Genomic DNA, 20,535 nt, shown 5'->3' on the forward strand with positions numbered 1-20,535 from the left:
AAGAGCTTGCCGAAGAAAGAGGATGTTCCAGCACTGTCACGGGTGGTAAGAAGGAACTGGAGGAAGGGAGGGGCTGGCAGTGCCCCTTATACTGGCGCATGTGCACAGGGTCACTAGAGCCGGCCCTATGGATACCACAGAGGGAAAAAAAAATCTCCAGAACTGGTGCATGTGGCACACACACACCTGACATGGAATGAGCAAGCACTCGAAGAAGAATTAACTTGCCTTGACTCTCAGAACTCAGGCTGAGTTTGTAGGGCTAACAGAAAAATCATTTTACTTTAAACTAAACACATCTGAACAGGAAATCATTGCGAGATGATAACAGGGACCACCACCATATAATTTTAACAGTCACCTTTTCTATTTCAATGCTACTTTTGTCTTCTCCTGCCCCAAATTCTTTGTTTATACTGCTGTCCTGTAATAGCAGGAATGCAACATTCTATATATATCCTCAGTCTCTAAATCACTTCTCATAACCCATTACTTCTAGTGAAGTGTCTACTGCTGACCTTCACTTCAGAGTCACAGACTTCCACTCTCTTCCCTATTTTATATCTCATTTCTATTGTGGAAGTGCTTAGAAGACCCAGTCAGAGACGTTACAGCTAAACACATGTTATGGGCTAGATGCAGGAATTACTGCGTGAGCTTCTTGGGCCTTTGTTATGGGAAGTCAGACCAGAAGATCATAATTGTGTCTTCTGACCTCAAAATCTATTAATCTAAGATCAGGACCCCACTGTGCTGTACAAATGCTTACAAAGAGTCTCTGGCTACAAAGCATTTACAATCTAAGATAGAAAGGGTTAGAGGGATACAATCAAAATATTATATAACGTTTATATTTTTAACAAACATAAACAAGTATATATCCACTAGCCCTGATTGCCCCCTCTCAACCTATCCTTAATTAGTTGGCTAATTACTTGTTGATGTCACAGAAGAAAAGGTACAGCTGTGCCACTGTAAGAGTGCTGGTACAACCACGTTATGGTACAGCTCTCCCACCAACATAATAAAACCACCTAAACTCACAGCAGTAGCTCTGTCGGTGGGAGAGCGTCTTCCACCAATATAGCGGTGGACCACACAAGTGCTTATGCCGGCCAAATTTATTCTCGGGAAGGCGGTTTTTTCACATCCCTCAGCGACAAATGTTTTGCCAGCAGAAGTGCTAGTGTAGACAAGGTCTAAGAGTGAAACTGGATTCTTTCCTTCTCACGCATCGCTATGTGACTGTATTGTGTCTAATTTAGATTGTGATCTCCACAAGGATTTTGATTTATAGTTCAGTTCAGTACCCTGTTGCTTATGATATTGTATAAACAAATACAAATTTAAAAAAATAATCCATTCACTTTTCTGCCAACTTTGAACAAGTTGAAGAACCTCAGCAGTACCATGATTCAAAATCTGTGTTCTACTGGATCACTTTCTCCACTGTTTCAAAGCTTTTGCACACACCAGGTGGAAACCTATCTAAATTAAGCTTCCATTCTCCTCAGAGTGTGGCAAAGATTTTTAAAAGCACCAATGGAACTGAGAAGTACAAGTCCCATTTGAAAGTTCTTTCTCTCCCCATATGTGCTGGCTTTCATTCAATCAGCATGTAAAGACAGGCTTCCAAAAGCCTGAGCCATGGCCTTATGAGACAAACTGCACGCTATGTAACAAAAGACTTTCATAGCTTCCAAGATCAGTTGGCTCATCCCTCGTGCCTGGGGTCTGTTTACAATGACAACACAATGTGCATTGTTTGAGGAGACTTCGATTTGGTATTCTTGAAAGTACTTCTGGAAGGTAAAGGAAGTTAAGGAAAAAAAGACTTGCCAATGTCTCTGGTACATTACTTGGTGCCTTTGCTCCATCGTGTGAATTAGTCATAGTGACAGTAGGCTGTGTTATCGTGTGTGTCGTATGTGTTTATCTTTTCAGGCTCATATTCACAGAAAACTGAGGATCATGGGAGAAGGAAGAAGTTTCTTCTTATACATGCTTACCTAGATATTCCCACTAATGTACATATTAAACTAAATAAATGTAGCTTTTGTGAAAAGGAAAAAAAATATTTCTGAGAGGCAGAAAATGATTACTATTTGCCCTTCCAGAGTGAAGCAGTGGTCCTCCTTCCCCTGTGTGATTTTAGACAGATAACATGACTCTCTGAGGATACTTTGTTTATGGAGATTGTAGTAAGAAAACAGATGTGGGCTCTGGCCTGCTGTGATCTGTAGAGAGAGTAAGTGAAATGATGTATTTGAGCTTTTCTAAGATATGTTTTCTCATAGCCGGTGGCTGAAAAAACAAATTCTGCTGAAGTCTTGGTGTAAAGCCCACTACCATATACACTTTCCAGCCACTGCTGGGTGGACACTGAGAATTCCCATTCCACTTGCTAGCAACACTAGCACTTGCCTTCTGCCCCTAGGGATAGGGCATTTAAACATCAGAATGTGTAAATCCTTAGAAGAGATAACAGAACTGATAAAGATCATGATAATTCTCATAAGGATTCTCAGGGCTGAAAAGTTGCCAGATGAAAGAAACATACCTTAGTAGTAATGGATTATAGGTTTTGAGGGCACATAAAAATGAGGTCAGAATAAAATAAGGAATATCACAACAGAAGTGGATAAAAATAATCTTCTAAACCAACAACTAAAAAAGTCATTTCTTTCCACTAACCACCAAAAAACCAAAATCCTCACAAAACAAATAGCTTCTTCATTTTAATGGAAAGTTTGCTGATTATATGTTTGGCTGGATAACCTATTTACCTTGTCAATGGTAGGTATAAGTGCTAGGTATTGTAATTTACATTAAATTATTCTTAGAAAACAGTTATCGCCATGTTTGCAATATAACCACACTTTTTTTCCATAAGAGATTTAATCTAACCCTACTTCTAAATAATCCCATCAATTCTTTAGCAGTAATTGTTCCTAAATTAACTCTCATTAGCACCAGAGTAACATTATCTCAACTGCTTTCACTCCTTCCTGGAAGCGTAAAGGAAATTTTTTACAAGAACATGAGATGCAGAAAATTTAGCTTCAGCTACAATTAAATATATATCACTCCCCCCCCCCCCATAGAAAGAAGTATGGCTCTAGAAACACATACAGAGATATATATTAATATTTCAAGAGATGAAAAATTAATACAATTTCAAAACTCAAATAAAATTTGATTTTTTCTTCTCACTTCATACAAGGACTTCTCTCAAACTTCTTTCTATAGCACCCCTCAGACAAGTGCACAGTTTGCACTCTGGTGTAAAAATTAGAGCCATTTATATATCAATTATATTTATAGACTTTGTTTGGCAATGTGTGGGATCACATCACAAATGTATTGGTCCCCTTCAAGGAAAGTTTCATGATCCTGATCCATCAAACAACGTTTATATGCTGAAAAAACAGCGGCAGAATATTTTATGTTGAGGCCAGAGGGAGGGGAAAAAAACCCAACCTGCATTAAAGACTGTGCCAAGCTAAGTGATAAGGTATGATAATCAAGTCATATAATGCAAAACTGCAACATAAAGAGCATAAAAGCATGAATCAGAGGTTGAGTGCTGAACAAGTTATTAATAGATATTGCCTGTATGCAAATCAGTACAACTATACTACATTATACATAGGAACACAATTGGACCATTATTCTTCCTCCCAACCCTTCTCCCCTCCAATACTGACAAACATTAACTTGGCAAATATTATCACGTTGGCTTGGTTATTACAGTCACAGGAGAACAATGTCTTTAATGTTTTCATCTGTCTTTTCTAGGGTTCATAAGGATGTTTTGTAATTTAGCTAGCTCAATTTTTGGGATATTTAAATTTGGTTGAAGGAGGATCACCCCCCACAGCCCCACTAAAATGACCCATCTGATACAAAAAGTATGTGGACATAACATTAAAGCTGTGCTGTAAAATGACAAACCCCAGAAACTCTCACATTGTACTTTGTTCTGAATGATGTAGCATAATGGAAGAAAGGGAAAACTGTCAGTCAGCGTGTTGGTCTTAAAGGGATACTGTCAGTTTGAAACGAGTCAGTTCTACCAAAGTGACCTAATTTCATTTTGGTGAGGTTAACTTACACCTGAGCCACCTGCACATTTTTTATTTTACACTGTTGGTTTCTTTTAATGTTTAGCTCACCTGTTGTTTGGAAGGTCATACACCAACAAGAGTGTGCATATACTCAGGGAGCATAGGGGGCAGCGTGTGGGTGGAGGAGGCATGTGCATATGAGGGGTCAGAGAGCTTCCTGTTGTCCATAAACTGTGGGATGGAGACAGCTGGAAACAAAAACCAGACTTCACTGTCCTCTGACAGTCCTCCTCAGGTCCCCAGCACCCATATACTCCTGGCTCTGACAGAGGGTGGGACTGCTGCTTCCCAGCTGATGTCTTTGGCTCTTGGTTTGCCACCAATGCAGAGGCAGGCCAACCTATGGCTGTCTTTTCTAATATTTTCTGTTGTGGTGGCCGTCTTAAATGAGCAGATTATTTGAGTGGAGATTCTCTAGCATTTAACATTTTCCTAGCCTTTTATCATTTCTGACATTACAAGATTGACAAAAACCTTCTCCTCTTCACAAAATTTCACATGAACTCAGCTGTCAAAATCTGCATTTTTTGTCTCCTAGATGCTGATCACCTTCTTGTGACATCAGCAATAAAATGCACCACTGGTTCAACTGTGGCTAAACATGGGTAAATTCCAGTGGCTGGCTTGCTGACTGAATTAAAGATGAACTTCAAAGTTATAATTACAGCTGAGTTAATGTCAGATTCGTATGTTGAATGCTCCCAACTAACCAGGTTGTGAGGGACACACATCACAGAGATATTCAAACTCATCTTTTAAAAAATTATTTTCTCCTCTCAGAAATCCTCCTGGTACTTCTGACCATACCCCAGAATGAATCTTTCTCTAATGTCACTTAATCCCTGGTTTCAATGAGGCTCTTGATTATAGTGATGCTGGAGAATGGCACATTTTGAAAGGTTTCAGGGAAGTAGGACATGTCAGGAGGAATTCCCAGAAGAAATACTAATTTTTTAAAAGTAAAAGTTGTTCACAGGAGGCTGTTAATTAGTGGAGGCATATAGCACTTATTTCCAGGCATAACCCACTTTTCATTCCTCTTTGCAGTTTACTTTAGCTTACACAGAAGAAACAATGGTCCAGATTCTGCTGTATACTGCAGCATTTTGAACTCACCACCCACCACAGTGCTACTCTACCACTGGCAGATTGTCATAATCATTTGTATTGTGACAGTGCCTTAGAGCCACAGTCATGGACCAGAGCCCTATTGTGCTAGGCGTTGTATAAATACAAAACAAAAAGATAGTCTCTCTTACAATCTTCTGGCCCCTGTATAGCAGGATCCTTTGGTAGAGCAGAGCTGGTCTGGATCCTACACCAAACCTTCTTTCCAGTCTCTGGCACAGGGGGCACGGCTAGAGCATGGGGGCTCTTGGTAGCTGGCATGGATCAGAGTAGCCTTCAGGATGCTTTTGTTTATGCCAGAGACTGGCCTAGTGCTGGGACAGCCCCATGAGTAGGGGAATGCAAAGGTGGCTTTGTGCTTCCCCTCCTCAGTTGCACCAGGTAGTCCATGGCTCCAGTAAAGGATCTGGGTCATAAGTAGTATGAGGGGGATGAAGATTGAGGACTTTTTACACAGTCTTATTGAAAGAATACCAGGTCTGCTCAGTTATTAATCCTTCCCTTTCATTGTACCAAAACAGTAATCACCATTGCTCTCCAGCTCAAAAACCTTACCCCTATATTTATATCACAGTGGGTATAATTAACAAGTTCAACTCTATTATTAATTGCATTAATGTGGGGTGTGGAAAAATGCTAGCAGAAACAGTGCAGAATGGAAAACATTTATAAAAAGCAGAAAAGACACAGCAGACGACAGAGCCAACCAAGATTATTTATAAAGCAAGCCAAAATAATGAGATCATGTGACACTTTGTTGGGGTGTCCACAGCTGAGTCACCATGTTATCCCCCTGACTCTGTGAGAGAGAGAGAGAGAGACTTGCTGGTGCTAAACCTGGTGTCAACTCCCTGACAGCAGTTTATCAGCCACTCCTACAATCTCCCCTGGTCTACGCCAACTCTTATTTTGCCTTGCAGGTTAATATTTGATGTACCTCAGTCCCTGAAGTTCCTCTGAAGCATCCCCCTGTAGTGCCCAGCCCCTGTCACTGGACACTGACAGTAACCAGCAAGTCGGCTATTCCCAAGGGAACACTACACACACAACCTGATTGGTACATCTGAGGACCAGGTCCTTTATAACACCACAGCATGGAGATATAGTTATAGTGAAGCAATCGTAAATTTATTATCAAAGATTAAGATTAAGAGATCCTGAGTTGGGATAATGGAAACAAATAGTAACTACATATAAAACAAAACTATAACATGTTTCTTAGATGTTAAATTTAACAGGTTAAAATCCTTGTCCAAAGCACTTTCTCACCTAAAGCTTCCTGGCAGTATTTGCAGCCAGGCCAGCTTCGGGTCCCATTTTTCATGAATATAATTGCACTACCTGATTACTTCCCTTGGGTGCAGAATGACAGGTAATTGGACAGATAATCCAATAAACCTTTGAAGAGCAAACCCAAACAAAGCTCTTTTTCCCTGCTGTTCTCCTAGTGATGGTAGGCCCATTGTGAAACAATACAATACTTAATTTACATGTCAGTTAGCTGGATGGACAAACACTCCTGGTCTGAGAGAAAACCTGTCTCTGCTGGTGACATACCTTGATACAGACTCTCAGGATGTTTTCACTGTAAACACATAACTTTTTAAACAACACCAGAGCATACCATGGTCATTAATATCATTGTGAAATGTGACACCAGCTTTCATTTGATACCTGACCAGACACTACTTATGGATAAATACCAGGACAGCATTGTGTTAGGTGCAGTGAGTGTGTCAGGAGATGACACAGAGTAGTGAGCCCTTTGCCAGCTGGCACCAATGTGTCACAGATCATCCCAAATGAAAGCTTTCAAGTCTATACGCAATCTACAAGTGACTCAAGACAAAGCCTACCAAAATGGTAGTGGGAATAAGAGAGAGGATAAAGGAACTGCAGAATGGCCATTTAACAATTATTTTACATGTCTATCAGTAATATCTGTCTAAAAGTGAGAGTATGTCCAAAATACAATACCGAGTCACGTGCAAAAAATCCCCATAGCATTCATAGTTTTATCCATTTTCAAAACTGTTTGTTGCCATTTCACATGTAATTTCCTTTCTTTCAATCAGCCTGGCATGTTGGATGTTTTGTTTAATATTTTCCCCTGCTGTAGAGATTAGCTGAGGTCATGTGCATGGGATCTAGTACGCTTTCAACATGTTCTAAAGAAAATCCTCAAATCTAAACAATGAAAGGCTACATCATGCATTTGTGTCACATGCAGAACTCTCACTGAACTTAACACAGTGCTAGTGAGTGGTTCCATGTGAACAGATATCGTGACTTGATCATCAAAGAGGATGGGAAAGACAGATATTTGTGATTATGCCAAATGTATGCTAGATGTTTTACAGACAGTAAGATGACAAAATTTCCAGCCCAAAGGTCAGATATGATCAAATTTAATTTTTTTCTTAAAAGGTGGTTTTATAAGGTAAACATGGTACTTGCATTAGCTGCATTGTATTTGTGTTAAGCACATAAAATAACACCATTACTAATGAGAAAGGGACAGTCAAACTTTCAATCTGATTGCAGCAGCACATATAGAGCTGAACGTTATACCTCGAGGAAGACTATAATTGTCACAACAGGGCACAGTACAGAACTACCAAAATGCTTGAGACTCAGAGATAGAAAAGACTTATTAGATCCTTAAACCCCTCCCCCGAAAGGGCAGGATATTATCCCCTGATAAAGAACATTTAAGATACTAAAATGATACTTCACTTCATCTTAGCAGAGGAGAGTGAAAAAGTGAGATTAATTCTCATTAGGAGATGTATTTAAGGTGACCTCCTGTAATTCAAGTTGCTAAAAATATAAAGGCAATTGATAACATCATGTCTACATTTCTAATGTTGTTCCTTATCTTATTAAGCTAGGAAATAATTTACCTTGTGGAAGAAAATTCTGAATTCCACTTTAAAAGCTTTTGAAAGCTAGACCATTGACCTGAATCTACAGGGACTTTCTAAAATTAATTTAAACTTTTAGCTCTAGGAAAAAGGTGGTTTTTTTTTGTCTTTTCTTTGGGTACAATAATACAATGGAGCATAATACCATGGTATTAATAAAATCCCAATTCCAGTTTGCAGTAAGAGCTAAATATGTTATATAAAACATTATGCAACTTGATTTTCCAATAGCAGAGAAGCATTAGACATCTCTTGGCTCAGGTTTATAGGATACAAGTAATGGCTCACCTAGGTTTTGCATTAAGAAATGCAGCCTGTTTGCCAGCAGAAAAGTCATTGCTTTGTTGTAACATAACACACAAGTATCAACATTCAAAGACTGCTTCAAATCATAATGTTGATGGACAAATATACAGATGAAGTCATAATGCCTCTTCCAATTTACTTGTAAGCTCTAAACTATGTTTGATGAAAGAATACACAATGCACATTACCGGGGTACGCTGAGCTCTCCATTTGGGAATGAAGCAATTCCACATCAATTTATGAAACACCACATCAAAAAGCATTATTGTTGTATGTTACACTCAGAATGAAACTTTCCTCAACACAAAACAATGTAAAATGTCATTTCAGGAACAGATGTTCATTTGTCAGCAGCTGGAAAGCCAGGGTTCAGAAACACTTGATGAAAACACCTGACTGTGCCCCATTCTGGAAAAAGTCTGATTAATAGGAAGGAAGAGTTAACACCCCTGTTACCTCTGCAAATACATTTTAGAGGTGGAAATGTCATGGATGACAAATTCAATATGCTGGCCCAAGAATTCACGTCTACTATGGAAACCACAGAGCAATCTCAGATTGTCTCCTGTCCCCATCCATTCACCCAGGCCTACACTCAATCTGATGACCAGTCTATGAGTAAGTTTAGGAGATGTCACAAATCTACTCTCTGGCTATATTTTCCTCCAAGCAGAAACAGAGGCTGCAGAAGCCATTGGGGAGGAGGGGGGAGATGATGACCCTGAACCAAAAAATCTGAAGAAAAATTCTGTTAGTTCAAATCAAAACAGAAAATGTTTAAAAAAAAAAAAAAAAACAATCATTTCTGAAACACCACCACATGGTGTTTCCCAGATCTGCAGCTATGAGCCTGGAAGCCATGAGAACATCAGTTGAAGCCAGGGTTCTCAGGCTCTCAGCTGCGAAGCCAGTAGCCAAACCCCAGCTAGGGCTTTCCAACTTCCTACCCCGGAGCTGCGTGTCTGGACGTCCTGAGAACAACAGCTGAAGCTGAATCCCCACGGGCTTTCAGGACTACCAGGCTCCTGGCTCCACAGCAGAGCATGGCAAGTTGCCCCGGAACTGTGGACCCTGGAAGCAGTGGGGTCTCCAGGAGGCCACCAGGAATCCCCGCAGGGTTCCCATGGGCGGAACATTTCAGGCTCAACAAATCAGTATTTCACCGGAACATTTCAGATCAGCTCTGCTCCTGGATCCAGACTGCTATAAGGAGGAAAACTGTCAAGCTGCAAGACTAACATATTGATAGTCTAGTGAAACTACAGACCTCTGTTGTCTCAGTCACTAATACTCTGACTCCAAAGCTCTCCTCTTTCCTAGTTCTTCACAGATCACCATGATTCACTGACAAACTACAACAGATAAAATGGAAAGGCAAAAAACTAGAACATTGCTGATGTCTAACTGATTCAGTATCTGACTGACAACATCTTTCAAAGCAATGATATGTGCTTATCACTCCAGCATGCAAGCACTTGGGCACACTTGCCATAGAAAGTTTTGCAGGATCCAAAAGGACCACCCTCTCATATAACAACATCAGCAAAATCATGGTTGGCTTAACTTTTTTGTCAGTGCCAAGTTGGACTACTACTGCTACTCACTCCTGTGAGAGCGGACCAAAAAACCTCCACCTTATTCAGAAACTCCAGCTTGTATAGCATGAAAGCAGTCATCTAAAAAAAAAATTCTTAATTGCTAAGAATCTAAGAACATATGAATTACCATACAGTATCTAGCCAATCTTCCATTTGGTCCAGTATCCTGTCTCACAGTGGCTAATACCAGTTATTCAGAGAAAAGTCAAAAAATACTATAGCACACAATTATAGAAGAACCTGCTCATAAGAGGTTTTTTTTTTCTAAATTAGTGGTTGGTTTATGAACAGGTGCATGAGGATTTACAGCTGTTCTATTTTTTAAATTCTTATCCAAAGTAACCGTGGATGTTCTCAACACCCTTTTAAACATCCAGTGTTATTTGAATCCTACTAATTTTTTGTCCTCAGCAACAATGAACTCCACTTGCTGATTTATGCATAGAGTAATAAACTATCTGCTTTCATTGGCTTCAATCCCTTTTGTCTTTCACTTTCACTGAATGTTGTCTTGTTCTTATTCCTTCCTATTTGCCACCTTAAAGGAGTATTTTCCATCTAAACATATAGGTTGAGAGTGCAAGTGCTGACACTCTTAACTAGCATTTGTACTGAAACACTACATTATTTGGTGAATTTGCTGAGTCAGGCTGAACTATTTTCAGACTTCCAAAGTGCACACAGCATTTCTTCAGCATTTAAAGTGCTTTTGGAAAAGTTGAGCAGAACATGTAAAAGCAATTCATACAGCGGATACATGGGATCTGTTTGGGAAAGCAAGGCTTTTTCTTCTATCTTCAGCAAGATGGAGAGTGTGTTTGACACATTTCTCTAAAATTTAGAGACCAGAATGACATTAGGGCAATCTGAGATTCTTCTAGTGCCTTCTGATGGACACCTAGAATCAAACGTTTGAAAAGTTAGGTTCAGTTCTATATCACATAATATAGGTGCTGAAAGTGCAGTTCTACTCTGAAAATTGCACATATATATATGATATAGAACTGATAAAATGACATCATGGGTGGGCTTTCATAATGATTGTAACTTCATGACTTCCAGATGAATTTTGCTCATTATGCAAGTTTAAAAGATGGGATTTCCAACTGCCACAATTGTAAACTCGATCTGGCATCTGACAGTCAGTCTGTTTTCTTCCTGCTTTGTGCATCCTCACCATAAATAATTCTGCCCTTTGTCACATTTGTGCAAATCCCATTGTTTTCTGTGCAGAGGTATGTATTCTCCCACAAGCAGCCTCATAGAGCTGAGTCAGTGTTCCAGTGTCACATCGATGTGCTGCTATGCAGGGTTCTTCAGCTTAGTTTCTCACTGTCCTGCCTGGCACAGGCCTAGAAAACTGCTGGATATAAACAGAGGTAGAGAGCACTTCATGTCATTTTCTAGGTGAGCCTCGATAGCTGACTGATGACTGGCACTGCTGCTAAAAATCCCATTCTGTCCTCCTTAACTGAAAGGTCATTGGCTATAACATTTTGGCTTTGAAAATTCAGGTGAAATTCTGTATATAGGGTAATCTTCCGGGTATAACCAGAGTGTAGAAGACACTTCCATCTCAGAAAGACAAATCTTGCATAATCCAGCAAATATACAGTATTCTGATGTTTCTTAAAGAGACACTGTCAACTGGAAAATCACATTCCTCTCTGCAAATCCGAACCTACTATTGCTACAAACGACACGTAAAGATTACTGTAACAAAATGAGTAGAGCAATACAATCTTTTTTCAGTTTACTTTGTGCATTTATTTCACTTGACATAACAAAAAGAAACCTACTTAATCCCTGTATGTGCCTTGCCCAACAATTAAAATCACACTCCACGCAGAACAACAACAAAAATTGCAACACTTGGTGTAATGTTCCAATATTGCCAACCCCAAACAGTCAAAAACCCTGAGTCAGGCCTCAGAAATGATGAATGGCTTAAAAATTACAACATTGTCAAAATAACAATAAAATTTATTTTTTTATTTGCTCCAGGAATGATCTAGCTCTGTTTTGAGCCCAGTTATAATTTTGATTTTCACAACATCCACAGGCAACGAGTTCCAGGGGGCGACCAGAACTGCCTCCAGTATCTCTGGTGTGGATGTACCATGAATTTAGATAGCAGCATATTTTCTGTTTTACTGTATATCCCTGTCCTAATGGCTCTTTGCATTCTGTTCGCTCTTAACTGCTGCTGCACATTGAGTGGGTGTTTTCTGAGAACTATCCATGATGACTCTAAGATCTCTTTCTTGAGTGGTAACAGCTAATTTATACCCCATCATTTTACATGTATAGTAGGGATTATGTTTTCCAGTGTGCATTACTTTGCATGTATCAACACTGAATTTCATCTGTCATTTTGTCACCCAATATAGCGAGATCCCTTTGTAGCTCTTCATAGTCAGCTTTGAACTTAACTATTTTAAGTAATTTTGTATCATCTAGAAAGTTTCCAGATCATTTATGAATATGTTGAACAGAGCTGCTTCTAGTACAAACCCTTGGGGGACCCTGCCATTTACCGCTCTCCATTGTGAAAGCTGACTATTTATTCCTACTCTTTGCTTCCTCTCTTTTAACCAGTTACTGATCCATGAAAGGATTTTCCCCTCTTACCCCAGGACTGCTTGGTATGCTAAACAGCCTTTGATGAGGGACCTAGTCAAAGGCTTTCTAAAAGTCCAAGAACACTATATGTTTGTTGATTCTCTCAAAGAATTCTTATAGATTGGTGAGGCATGATTTCCCTTTACAAAAGCTGAGTTGATTTTTCCCCAACATATCATGTTTATCTATCTCTAATAATTTTGTTGCTATAGTTTCAACCAATCTGCCCGGTACTGGAGTTAGCCTTACTGGCCAAAATGAACGGTTGTAATTATGCTTACTAGTTTAAATGGAGAGTTACTTTAATTAAATTGTGAAAGGATTATAGAATTATGTTTTCCATCCCTCTTACTAAGCAAAAAAAAAATCAAGGTCTTTGCATTCAAATGAGCAGTGTTCAAAGTCAGCTAAAGGCCAAATTTCCACACAACTCTCTTTTTTTTAAGCTACTTAAAATACAGCATATTCTGATGTAGCGTATCATTTTATAAAGGGAATATTCAATAGCACACAGAGGAAGATCAGAGTTCTCATGTTCTCTTTGGGGCACCAAAGGCATACCTCCCAACACAAAGGGGGTCAACAAGAGCAGCAGCATTGGTGGTTCAATCACAAAAGAAAAAGGTATTTCTCCAGTGGAAACACAGTTATTAAGCATCAGCAGCTGGAGACAGGCCCCATGAACACACCCCAGCATCCTGAGCACTGGCCTCTCAACAACCTTATGGTTCTGCCCGCAGACCTTTAAGAGCGATTGCAGAGTAATTTAGATTTAAGACCTTGTCTACACAACAGCATTTTATCGACAAAATTCAGCTTTCGTCGACAAAACTGTTGAGGTGCACACACTACAATGCTCCTTCCGCTGACAAAACTCCTGCTTTGCTGACAAAATAAAACCACCTTGATGAGAGGCATAGAGCTTTTTGCAACAAAGTTATATTGACCAAGTGTAGACATTGCGCTTTTTACATCGCCATAGGCGGCCTCCAGGAGATGTCCTGCAATGCCCATCTTGAACTACTATGGTCAGCAGTTCGAACTCCGCTGCCCTTCACCCAGGTACACAGGCATTCACCTCTCTCCCTTTAAAGGCCTGGGAATTTTTGAAATTCCACTTCCTGTTTGCTTAGCATGGAGAGCTCACATCGCATCTTCCCACCTGACCATGGTGGCTCCATGCACATGCTCCCACTTGGAGCACACCAGAGCTGTTGGATCTGCTGAGTATATGGGGAGAGGAAGCTGTGCAGTGCCAGCTCCACTCCAGCCATAGGAACTTCGATACCTACGGTCAGATTTCTCATGGCATGTTGGAGAAGGGCTATGAATGGGACATGCATCAGTGCTGTGCGAAGCTCAAGGAAGCACACCAGAAGGCAAGGGAGTCAAACGGTCACTCTGGTGCTGCACTGAAGACCTGTCACTTCTATACGGAGCTGGATGCCATCTTCGGCAGCAACCCAATCTCCACCCTGAAGAGTCCCATGGATACATCAGCAGAGCTGAAGACAGTGGACTCAATCCCAAAGATGAAGTCGTGGACAAGAAGGTCGAGTTGGAGGACGAGATGGGACAGGTGACAAGGTTGTCCAGTACCATGGGGAGCCAGGACCTCTTCTTGACCTCAGAGTCCCAGCATTCCATCTCTAGGACACATGATGCAGGAGAGGTGATCTTTTTTAGTTGATGCTGCTCGGTTATATGAGGTAGAGCTGTCCTTTGCTTTGTTACATTCTAGAAGTGGGTGAAGGGATAGAAATATATAAGACTAGCTTTGTTTGCATGTGTTTCATATTCCCCTGTGCAAGTAAGCAGTGCAACGTAAAAGTGTGTTAATGCACACTGAGATTTCATGGGAATCCTCCAGTGAGTTCTCTAGGAAACTTTCCTGGAGGTACTTGCCAATCCTCTGGCAAAGGTTCTTCAGCAGAGCTACTTCATTTCTTCCCCGTTGTAGGAAACTTTCCCACATCAATTGGCAATCTCTTGTGCAGGGACCAAAGTAGTGCACAGACAAGCAGCATGTGGATCTAGTCTGAAGCGTCTCCATGCAGGAGAGACATCCTTGCATCCTTGTTTACCCTCAGTAGTGGGATATCAGCTTCTATGACACCCACCTCTGGAAAATGGTGGACAGAAGGCAGCTAACAGGTTAAGGTGATCCACCTGATCCTAACACTGCATCAGGGAAAACACCTTCAATGTTCAGCAAGCAGAGAAAAACCATCAAACTGTTGCTTCAGATGCTGCCACTACAGCTACTGTTCACTTTTTCATGACATCCTGTGGCAACAGCCTGGAGGGAGTGGGCTTGTTTACACAGCTCCAGTCGTGTGACTGTCTGGGTGAAGCATACAGGTCACATTCAGCACTGCTTACATTAACAGGAGGGTACTGTCTGGACTCAAAACATTGCCTCAGAGTGCACGTCTACTTTTTGAGCTGGGGGTGATTCCTAGCTCAAGGAGACATACCCACACTAGCTCTGATCGAGCCAACATGCTTAAAATAAGACATGGCAGCAGTAGTGGGAGAGACTGTGTGCTTTTCAGAGACACTAAGTACATGCTCAGGGTAGCTAGCCCCTCCCTCTGTTTGTGCTGCCACGACTACATTCTGTTTTCAGAGCACTAGCTCAGTGAGAACCAGTGAGGGTACGTCTCCTTGCCCTGGGAATCACATCCCCACTTCTAAGTGTAGACATACCTTTACTGTGTGGCTGCTATTCCAGCTACAGCTGCAGTGGTTGTGTGTGTGCAATTGTCTATATCCTTTTCTAATCTAAACTCTGTTTGTTTTTGTTGAGTCTGCTGGTGTTTGCTATGAAGGGTTTTTGTGTGTGTCCTGCCTGGCATAAATTCCAACATAGTTCCCTGCAGTCCTTCTGTTTAACACCACACTGAAAAGAATCCTGGCTCTTGATTTTATTTGGACTTCCATTTGCTGTGGCCCGATCCTGAGCATCTGCAACACCCAGTGAAGTTAATGGGAGCTGTGGGTGCTCAGTGCTGCTCAACATCAAGGCTTTTTTACAGAGAGGGCGCATTTCAGAGGTCAGCAGCGCATCAGATCACATATGAGCAATTTCAAAAAAAGCACACATTGTCCATAATCTGCTATACAGGCCGTAGGAAGCAATGCAATGGATGAATAACTGACAGACTTCTCTCATCTACCTCCATTTGAGACAATGGGGTGTGTGGTGTGCGACTGCTTATCAACCTACCCTGATATGCACGTACCACAAACTTATGTTTTCTGACATTACACCAAAAAATCCCCAGAAAATAAATGACTCACTTCCATTCAAGAATTCACGACCACCACATTTGATGGTGAATTGGACTTCTCATTTTTTTTCTATGCATAAATGAGAAAATAAGCAACTTCTTGAAATTTTGTGGAGGCAAAATTGTCTAGAATGAAATGGCAAAATATTTTACCACTTTTGCATGGATCTAAAAATATATTCTGATTTTCTCTAAACTTTTATATTTCACAACTATCATTCTTTGAGTTTCATTTAGCAGAGGAAAACATGAAATGCAGAAACTTACAGAAAGAATTACCTCCTGAGAAGACTGACAACAGGCTGCTTTAAAAAATGGGTCAATACATGCAACTATCACTAACCATACAAATCTTTGTTAATCCATTTAACTTTACAATATATGAATGGGCCAAATTCAGCTCTCATTTACATTCATGTAAATATGGAGTAACACCATTCAGATTAGTGTTCTAAAATGAGAGCCAAAATTGGGCCAATATGCAATGACTGAAATTCACCACAGACCAAGATCTATGAACCACTTAAGCTCCATTCTGATGACTAAAGTGGGACTTCAGTCATGTGACTTTAACCTAACAGGAATATGGAATGATTATTTTTTTTAAAAAGAAAACAGTAAGATTGATTATTAGAAATCTTGTGTAAGTTAAATTCAAAGATAATAATCTGCAATTTGTTTTGCTATCATACATCAAGTTAAAAAATAGTTGCTTGTCAATCAACTTTGGTGTGAAAATTCATCTGGATACTCTGGTTATGAGTACTGTGTATGCACACATTACTACTTCAGTGTCATGAACAGATGCAATCAATACACTGTAAGTGGAAAAAAAGAACCTGATCAAGTAAAAAAGAAAGAAAAACACACTGATATCTAAAAGTCAACCTATACATTGACAGCATATTTTGCTATCATATTTTATGCACAACACTGGAACTGTGTTCAACATATTAGGAAAAATTTTGCTCTAAGGTACACAAGTTTAAGTCTGGAGAATCTCCACGGAAGAAGTCAATGGAGCTATTTTTCACTTATACTGATGTAAATGAGAGCCGAATTTGACCCATTTAGTTCAATACAATACAGAGCTGTAAAATACATGTAATAGGATCAGTAAAAATACATGTAATAGGATCAAATACCAGAATACGCATGAACACAAAGTCTACCCTCAAGATGTAATGAGATGTCTAAAAGAACAATATTGCATAATTAAAATCCTGAAAATTATGGCTTTTAAATAATTCTGTCTCACCTAATTGCTTTTCCCGTTCCTCTCTCCGTACCCTAGCAAGCCGTTGTCTGTCATCAACTTTTAGTACTGGTGGATGGTCTGCAACAACAACAAAAACGTGAAAAGAGATTAAGATCTTATTTTAGAGGATACAAGTTTACTATAACAGTAACCACCAGCTATAATGGTAGCTATAATGGCAATCTCAAACATATAAAATCCAGTGACTCCAAAAATCCCCCATATTAAACCAAGACTATTTTGTATAATCATGGACCCATTCTAATTATACCAACGTGAAAACAACCAATATAAATACTCTCTGAAAAATCTAGAGAAAAGTGAAAGTCCTGATCCCTCTAGCAAGGTTGGCTGTTTCTGCTACAACAAACGTAGATTTTATTTTTAGAGCTTTATAACTTAGACTTTAAAATTCACTTTGCAGTCAGCGCTGGTTTTGTGTGTGTGTGTGTGCGCGCGCGCGCGTGTGCGTTCGTACAGTTTTGAAAAAACAATCAACTAATTTCAAGGATGAAATTTTGTAAGATGCTGTATAGTAATGGGAACATCTTTGGAATTTTAAAAAATGATGGCAGATTCAGCAGAGCTTCACTTTAAGCACATAGGTAATATGATAGCATGCTTAAAAATAAGCACAAGTTTAAGTGCTTTCCTGAATCAATGTCCATACTGGTCTATAGCCTGTCTCTTCTATGTTAGAAAAGCAAAACACCAAGCATACATCATGCATTTTGAATTTTTTTGCTGAAGCTGGTAGGAAAATAGTGTGCAGTATTCCACTCATGTTGCATTGTAATTTCCAATAAGACATTGCGTATTATTCTGAAACCCATCCTTGACGCATAACCACAGAGTATGCTCACTGTACAGTACATCGACCATGAAATGGTGATAGCTCTGAATAGCTTTCGTTCAGGACTGTTGAGAAGTGCAGTACATGAAAAAAAACAAGTAATGGCTCTAACTGAGCAGTTCTGAGGTCTGTAACAGTTATGTTAGCATGACAGTGAGTCTTAGTTTTTCACCTTAAGTATAGCAGGTATATTAGAACAGTGCAGGATCTTATGTACCATATATAAACAATATGGTGCAATAGCTAGACAAAAAGACAGTTTTATCAATTTCAGAGAGATCCTAAAAGTTATTGTAACTGAATTATGTTGCACTTTTTTACAATATGTATGTGTTTCTAGGGGACTGGATCCCATGGGGGCTGTTACTGAGACATGAAGCCTTTCTTCTCTATGTTGATGCCTGAAATCCAGCCTAGATCTGTAATGTCAAAAATAACTACCATCTGTTGACTATTTGGTAACATATATGAAATGAGTTGCTAGCTCCTGTCCAGTTCCTGGAGGGCAAGTGTTCATGCCATTAAGTGTTCATGTAATCATAATGGACAGAAATGGCATACTCAGCAGTTGAGCCAAGGATTAAACAGGCATGGAAACTGAACTACCAATTCATCCTAGAACACAGTCTCTGAAGCAAGGTTAAGGTATTTTGGCAGGGGAGATGTGGGAAAACTTGCTTTGCCACTACCTATTCTTTACTTGTTCTTTAGATAAATGAGTTTGGCCTTCAGGGTTGTTAATTTGACACTCCTCACAAGTACTGAAAAATTCACTTTAAAAACAGAAAAACAGAAAGATAGGAAAGATTTTTGGGTATAATAAACATTCAGTGTTCTTTTGATATTGGGAAGAATTAGACCCTGGTTTTTATTGTTTTCATGTTAAAATAAAGAATGGGTCTGGTACTGTGTCTTCATCATGAAAAGAGCCTACCACACTCTGGATACGACTGGAATCTAAATAATAATGTAAGCAAGGTAACTACTAACATAGATCCTTCTGTGCATTTAGAATCTCAGCTGCATCGATTTTCAGGCAAAGCAAATGGCACTCAATTTATACATGCAATTATGCAACGTGAGTGCACAAAAACTTGTTTACACAATCACATCAGGTATGTGTGTGCATAAATGTTAATGTCTGCATGTGACTGCACCTAACTTTGAAAATCTGGTTTTGAAATCTTCAAAGCCACGGTTTAATAGAACATAACACTTTCATGGAATAAAGTTGAGGCAAAACTAACATGTTTGTGGAAAATAAATGTTGAAGTGAGGTTGAGATGTTTACAAACTGATTTATGATGGCTTATTTCAGTTACAGGAAATAATTTAGATGTAAATCATTTGAATTGATGCTGGTTCACTGGAATGAAAGACCCTTGCCATCTTGGATGAAAAAATTGGCTGCTGACTATTTTAAGTTTAGTTATTTTAAAAATATTATCAGTGAACAATTATGATATAATACCAGTCTGATTAGTGGTTAGAGATTACAGTCCTGATTCAATGAGTATACCAACATAAGACTAGAGTAACAGTGACAAATCACACTCAATGTTGGTAGAATGAAAGATAAATTCATTAATTGGGCTACCAGCTGAAAATTAGGTTAATATTACTAAAATGAAGTTTAAAGTCACTGACAAGGATACAGGTAATTTTTACCTAAACCCACCAGGCCAGATTCTTAACTATTGTATATTTCCCTAGATTATTGAAGCCAATAGAACTATGCTGATTTATACCAGCTTTTATTCTGGGCCCTGTGCATGGTAGATATTCAATATTTGGATTGGATTTAAGAAAAATGCTGGCTCTTATCCAATCTTTTTAGCATCCGGCAGCAGGACATGGTTTAACACGGATATGGTTTATTCCCTTCTGGAATGCAAACAAACCCCTCAATTCGGATGACTGGCACAGAGGGGACACTTCATGGATCTCTCCAACTCAAGTAGGCTAGAGACATTTGGGTCATTGTGCAATAAATATGAAATCTCCCAGGAAAGAGTTTGTTTTCAGCAACTTCAGCATTCCGTAAACTTGATGATAAGCGATCACGGGCATCAGGATCGTCTAGAGCACATGCTGCTTCTTTCAGAATACACTATTCTCTACCTAGTTCTTTTCTACCTTCTGTAAGATGTTTACATAGGAGAGAAGGAGGGGGATTCCTCTGAAAGGCACAAAGATTATATGGAAAGATGAACTGTGAAAGTCTCCCCCCAAGATTGGCTAACAATGAGCAGTGGCTGGAATTTTAAAAAAAAAGAGTGCTGTCTGCCATTCAATTTAAAAACACCCAGTTATTCCTGCTACATTGCACATTTAACAATCCTGACAGATATGCTAAGAAAAACCTCATGGAATTCAGCAGTATTTACCAAATTGTTCAAGGGGGTGAGTCTGCATTCTACATAGGC

The 20,535-nt window shown here is 39.5% G+C and overlaps 1 protein-coding gene across 2 annotated transcripts in view; it reads right to left on the minus strand.

Annotated features, from left to right (window-relative positions):
• Window positions 1-20,535, minus strand: part of MAP7 (microtubule associated protein 7) — a 145,660-nt gene that overhangs the window by 53,387 nt on the left and 71,738 nt on the right. For both annotated transcript variants that reach the window (XM_067542292.1, XM_067542294.1), the window contains one exon: window positions 17,257-17,334. In XM_067542292.1, the coding sequence (XP_067398393.1) occupies window positions 17,257-17,334 (78 nt within the window). The remainder of the gene's footprint in view (window positions 1-17,256; window positions 17,335-20,535) is intronic.

Source organism: Emydura macquarii, unplaced genomic scaffold, assembly GCF_026122565.2.
Source record: "Emydura macquarii macquarii isolate MOO-44397 ecotype Brisbane River unplaced genomic scaffold, CSIRO-AGI_Emac_v2 contig_705, whole genome shotgun sequence".
NCBI classification, from domain to species: Eukaryota; Metazoa; Chordata; order Testudines; family Chelidae; genus Emydura; species Emydura macquarii.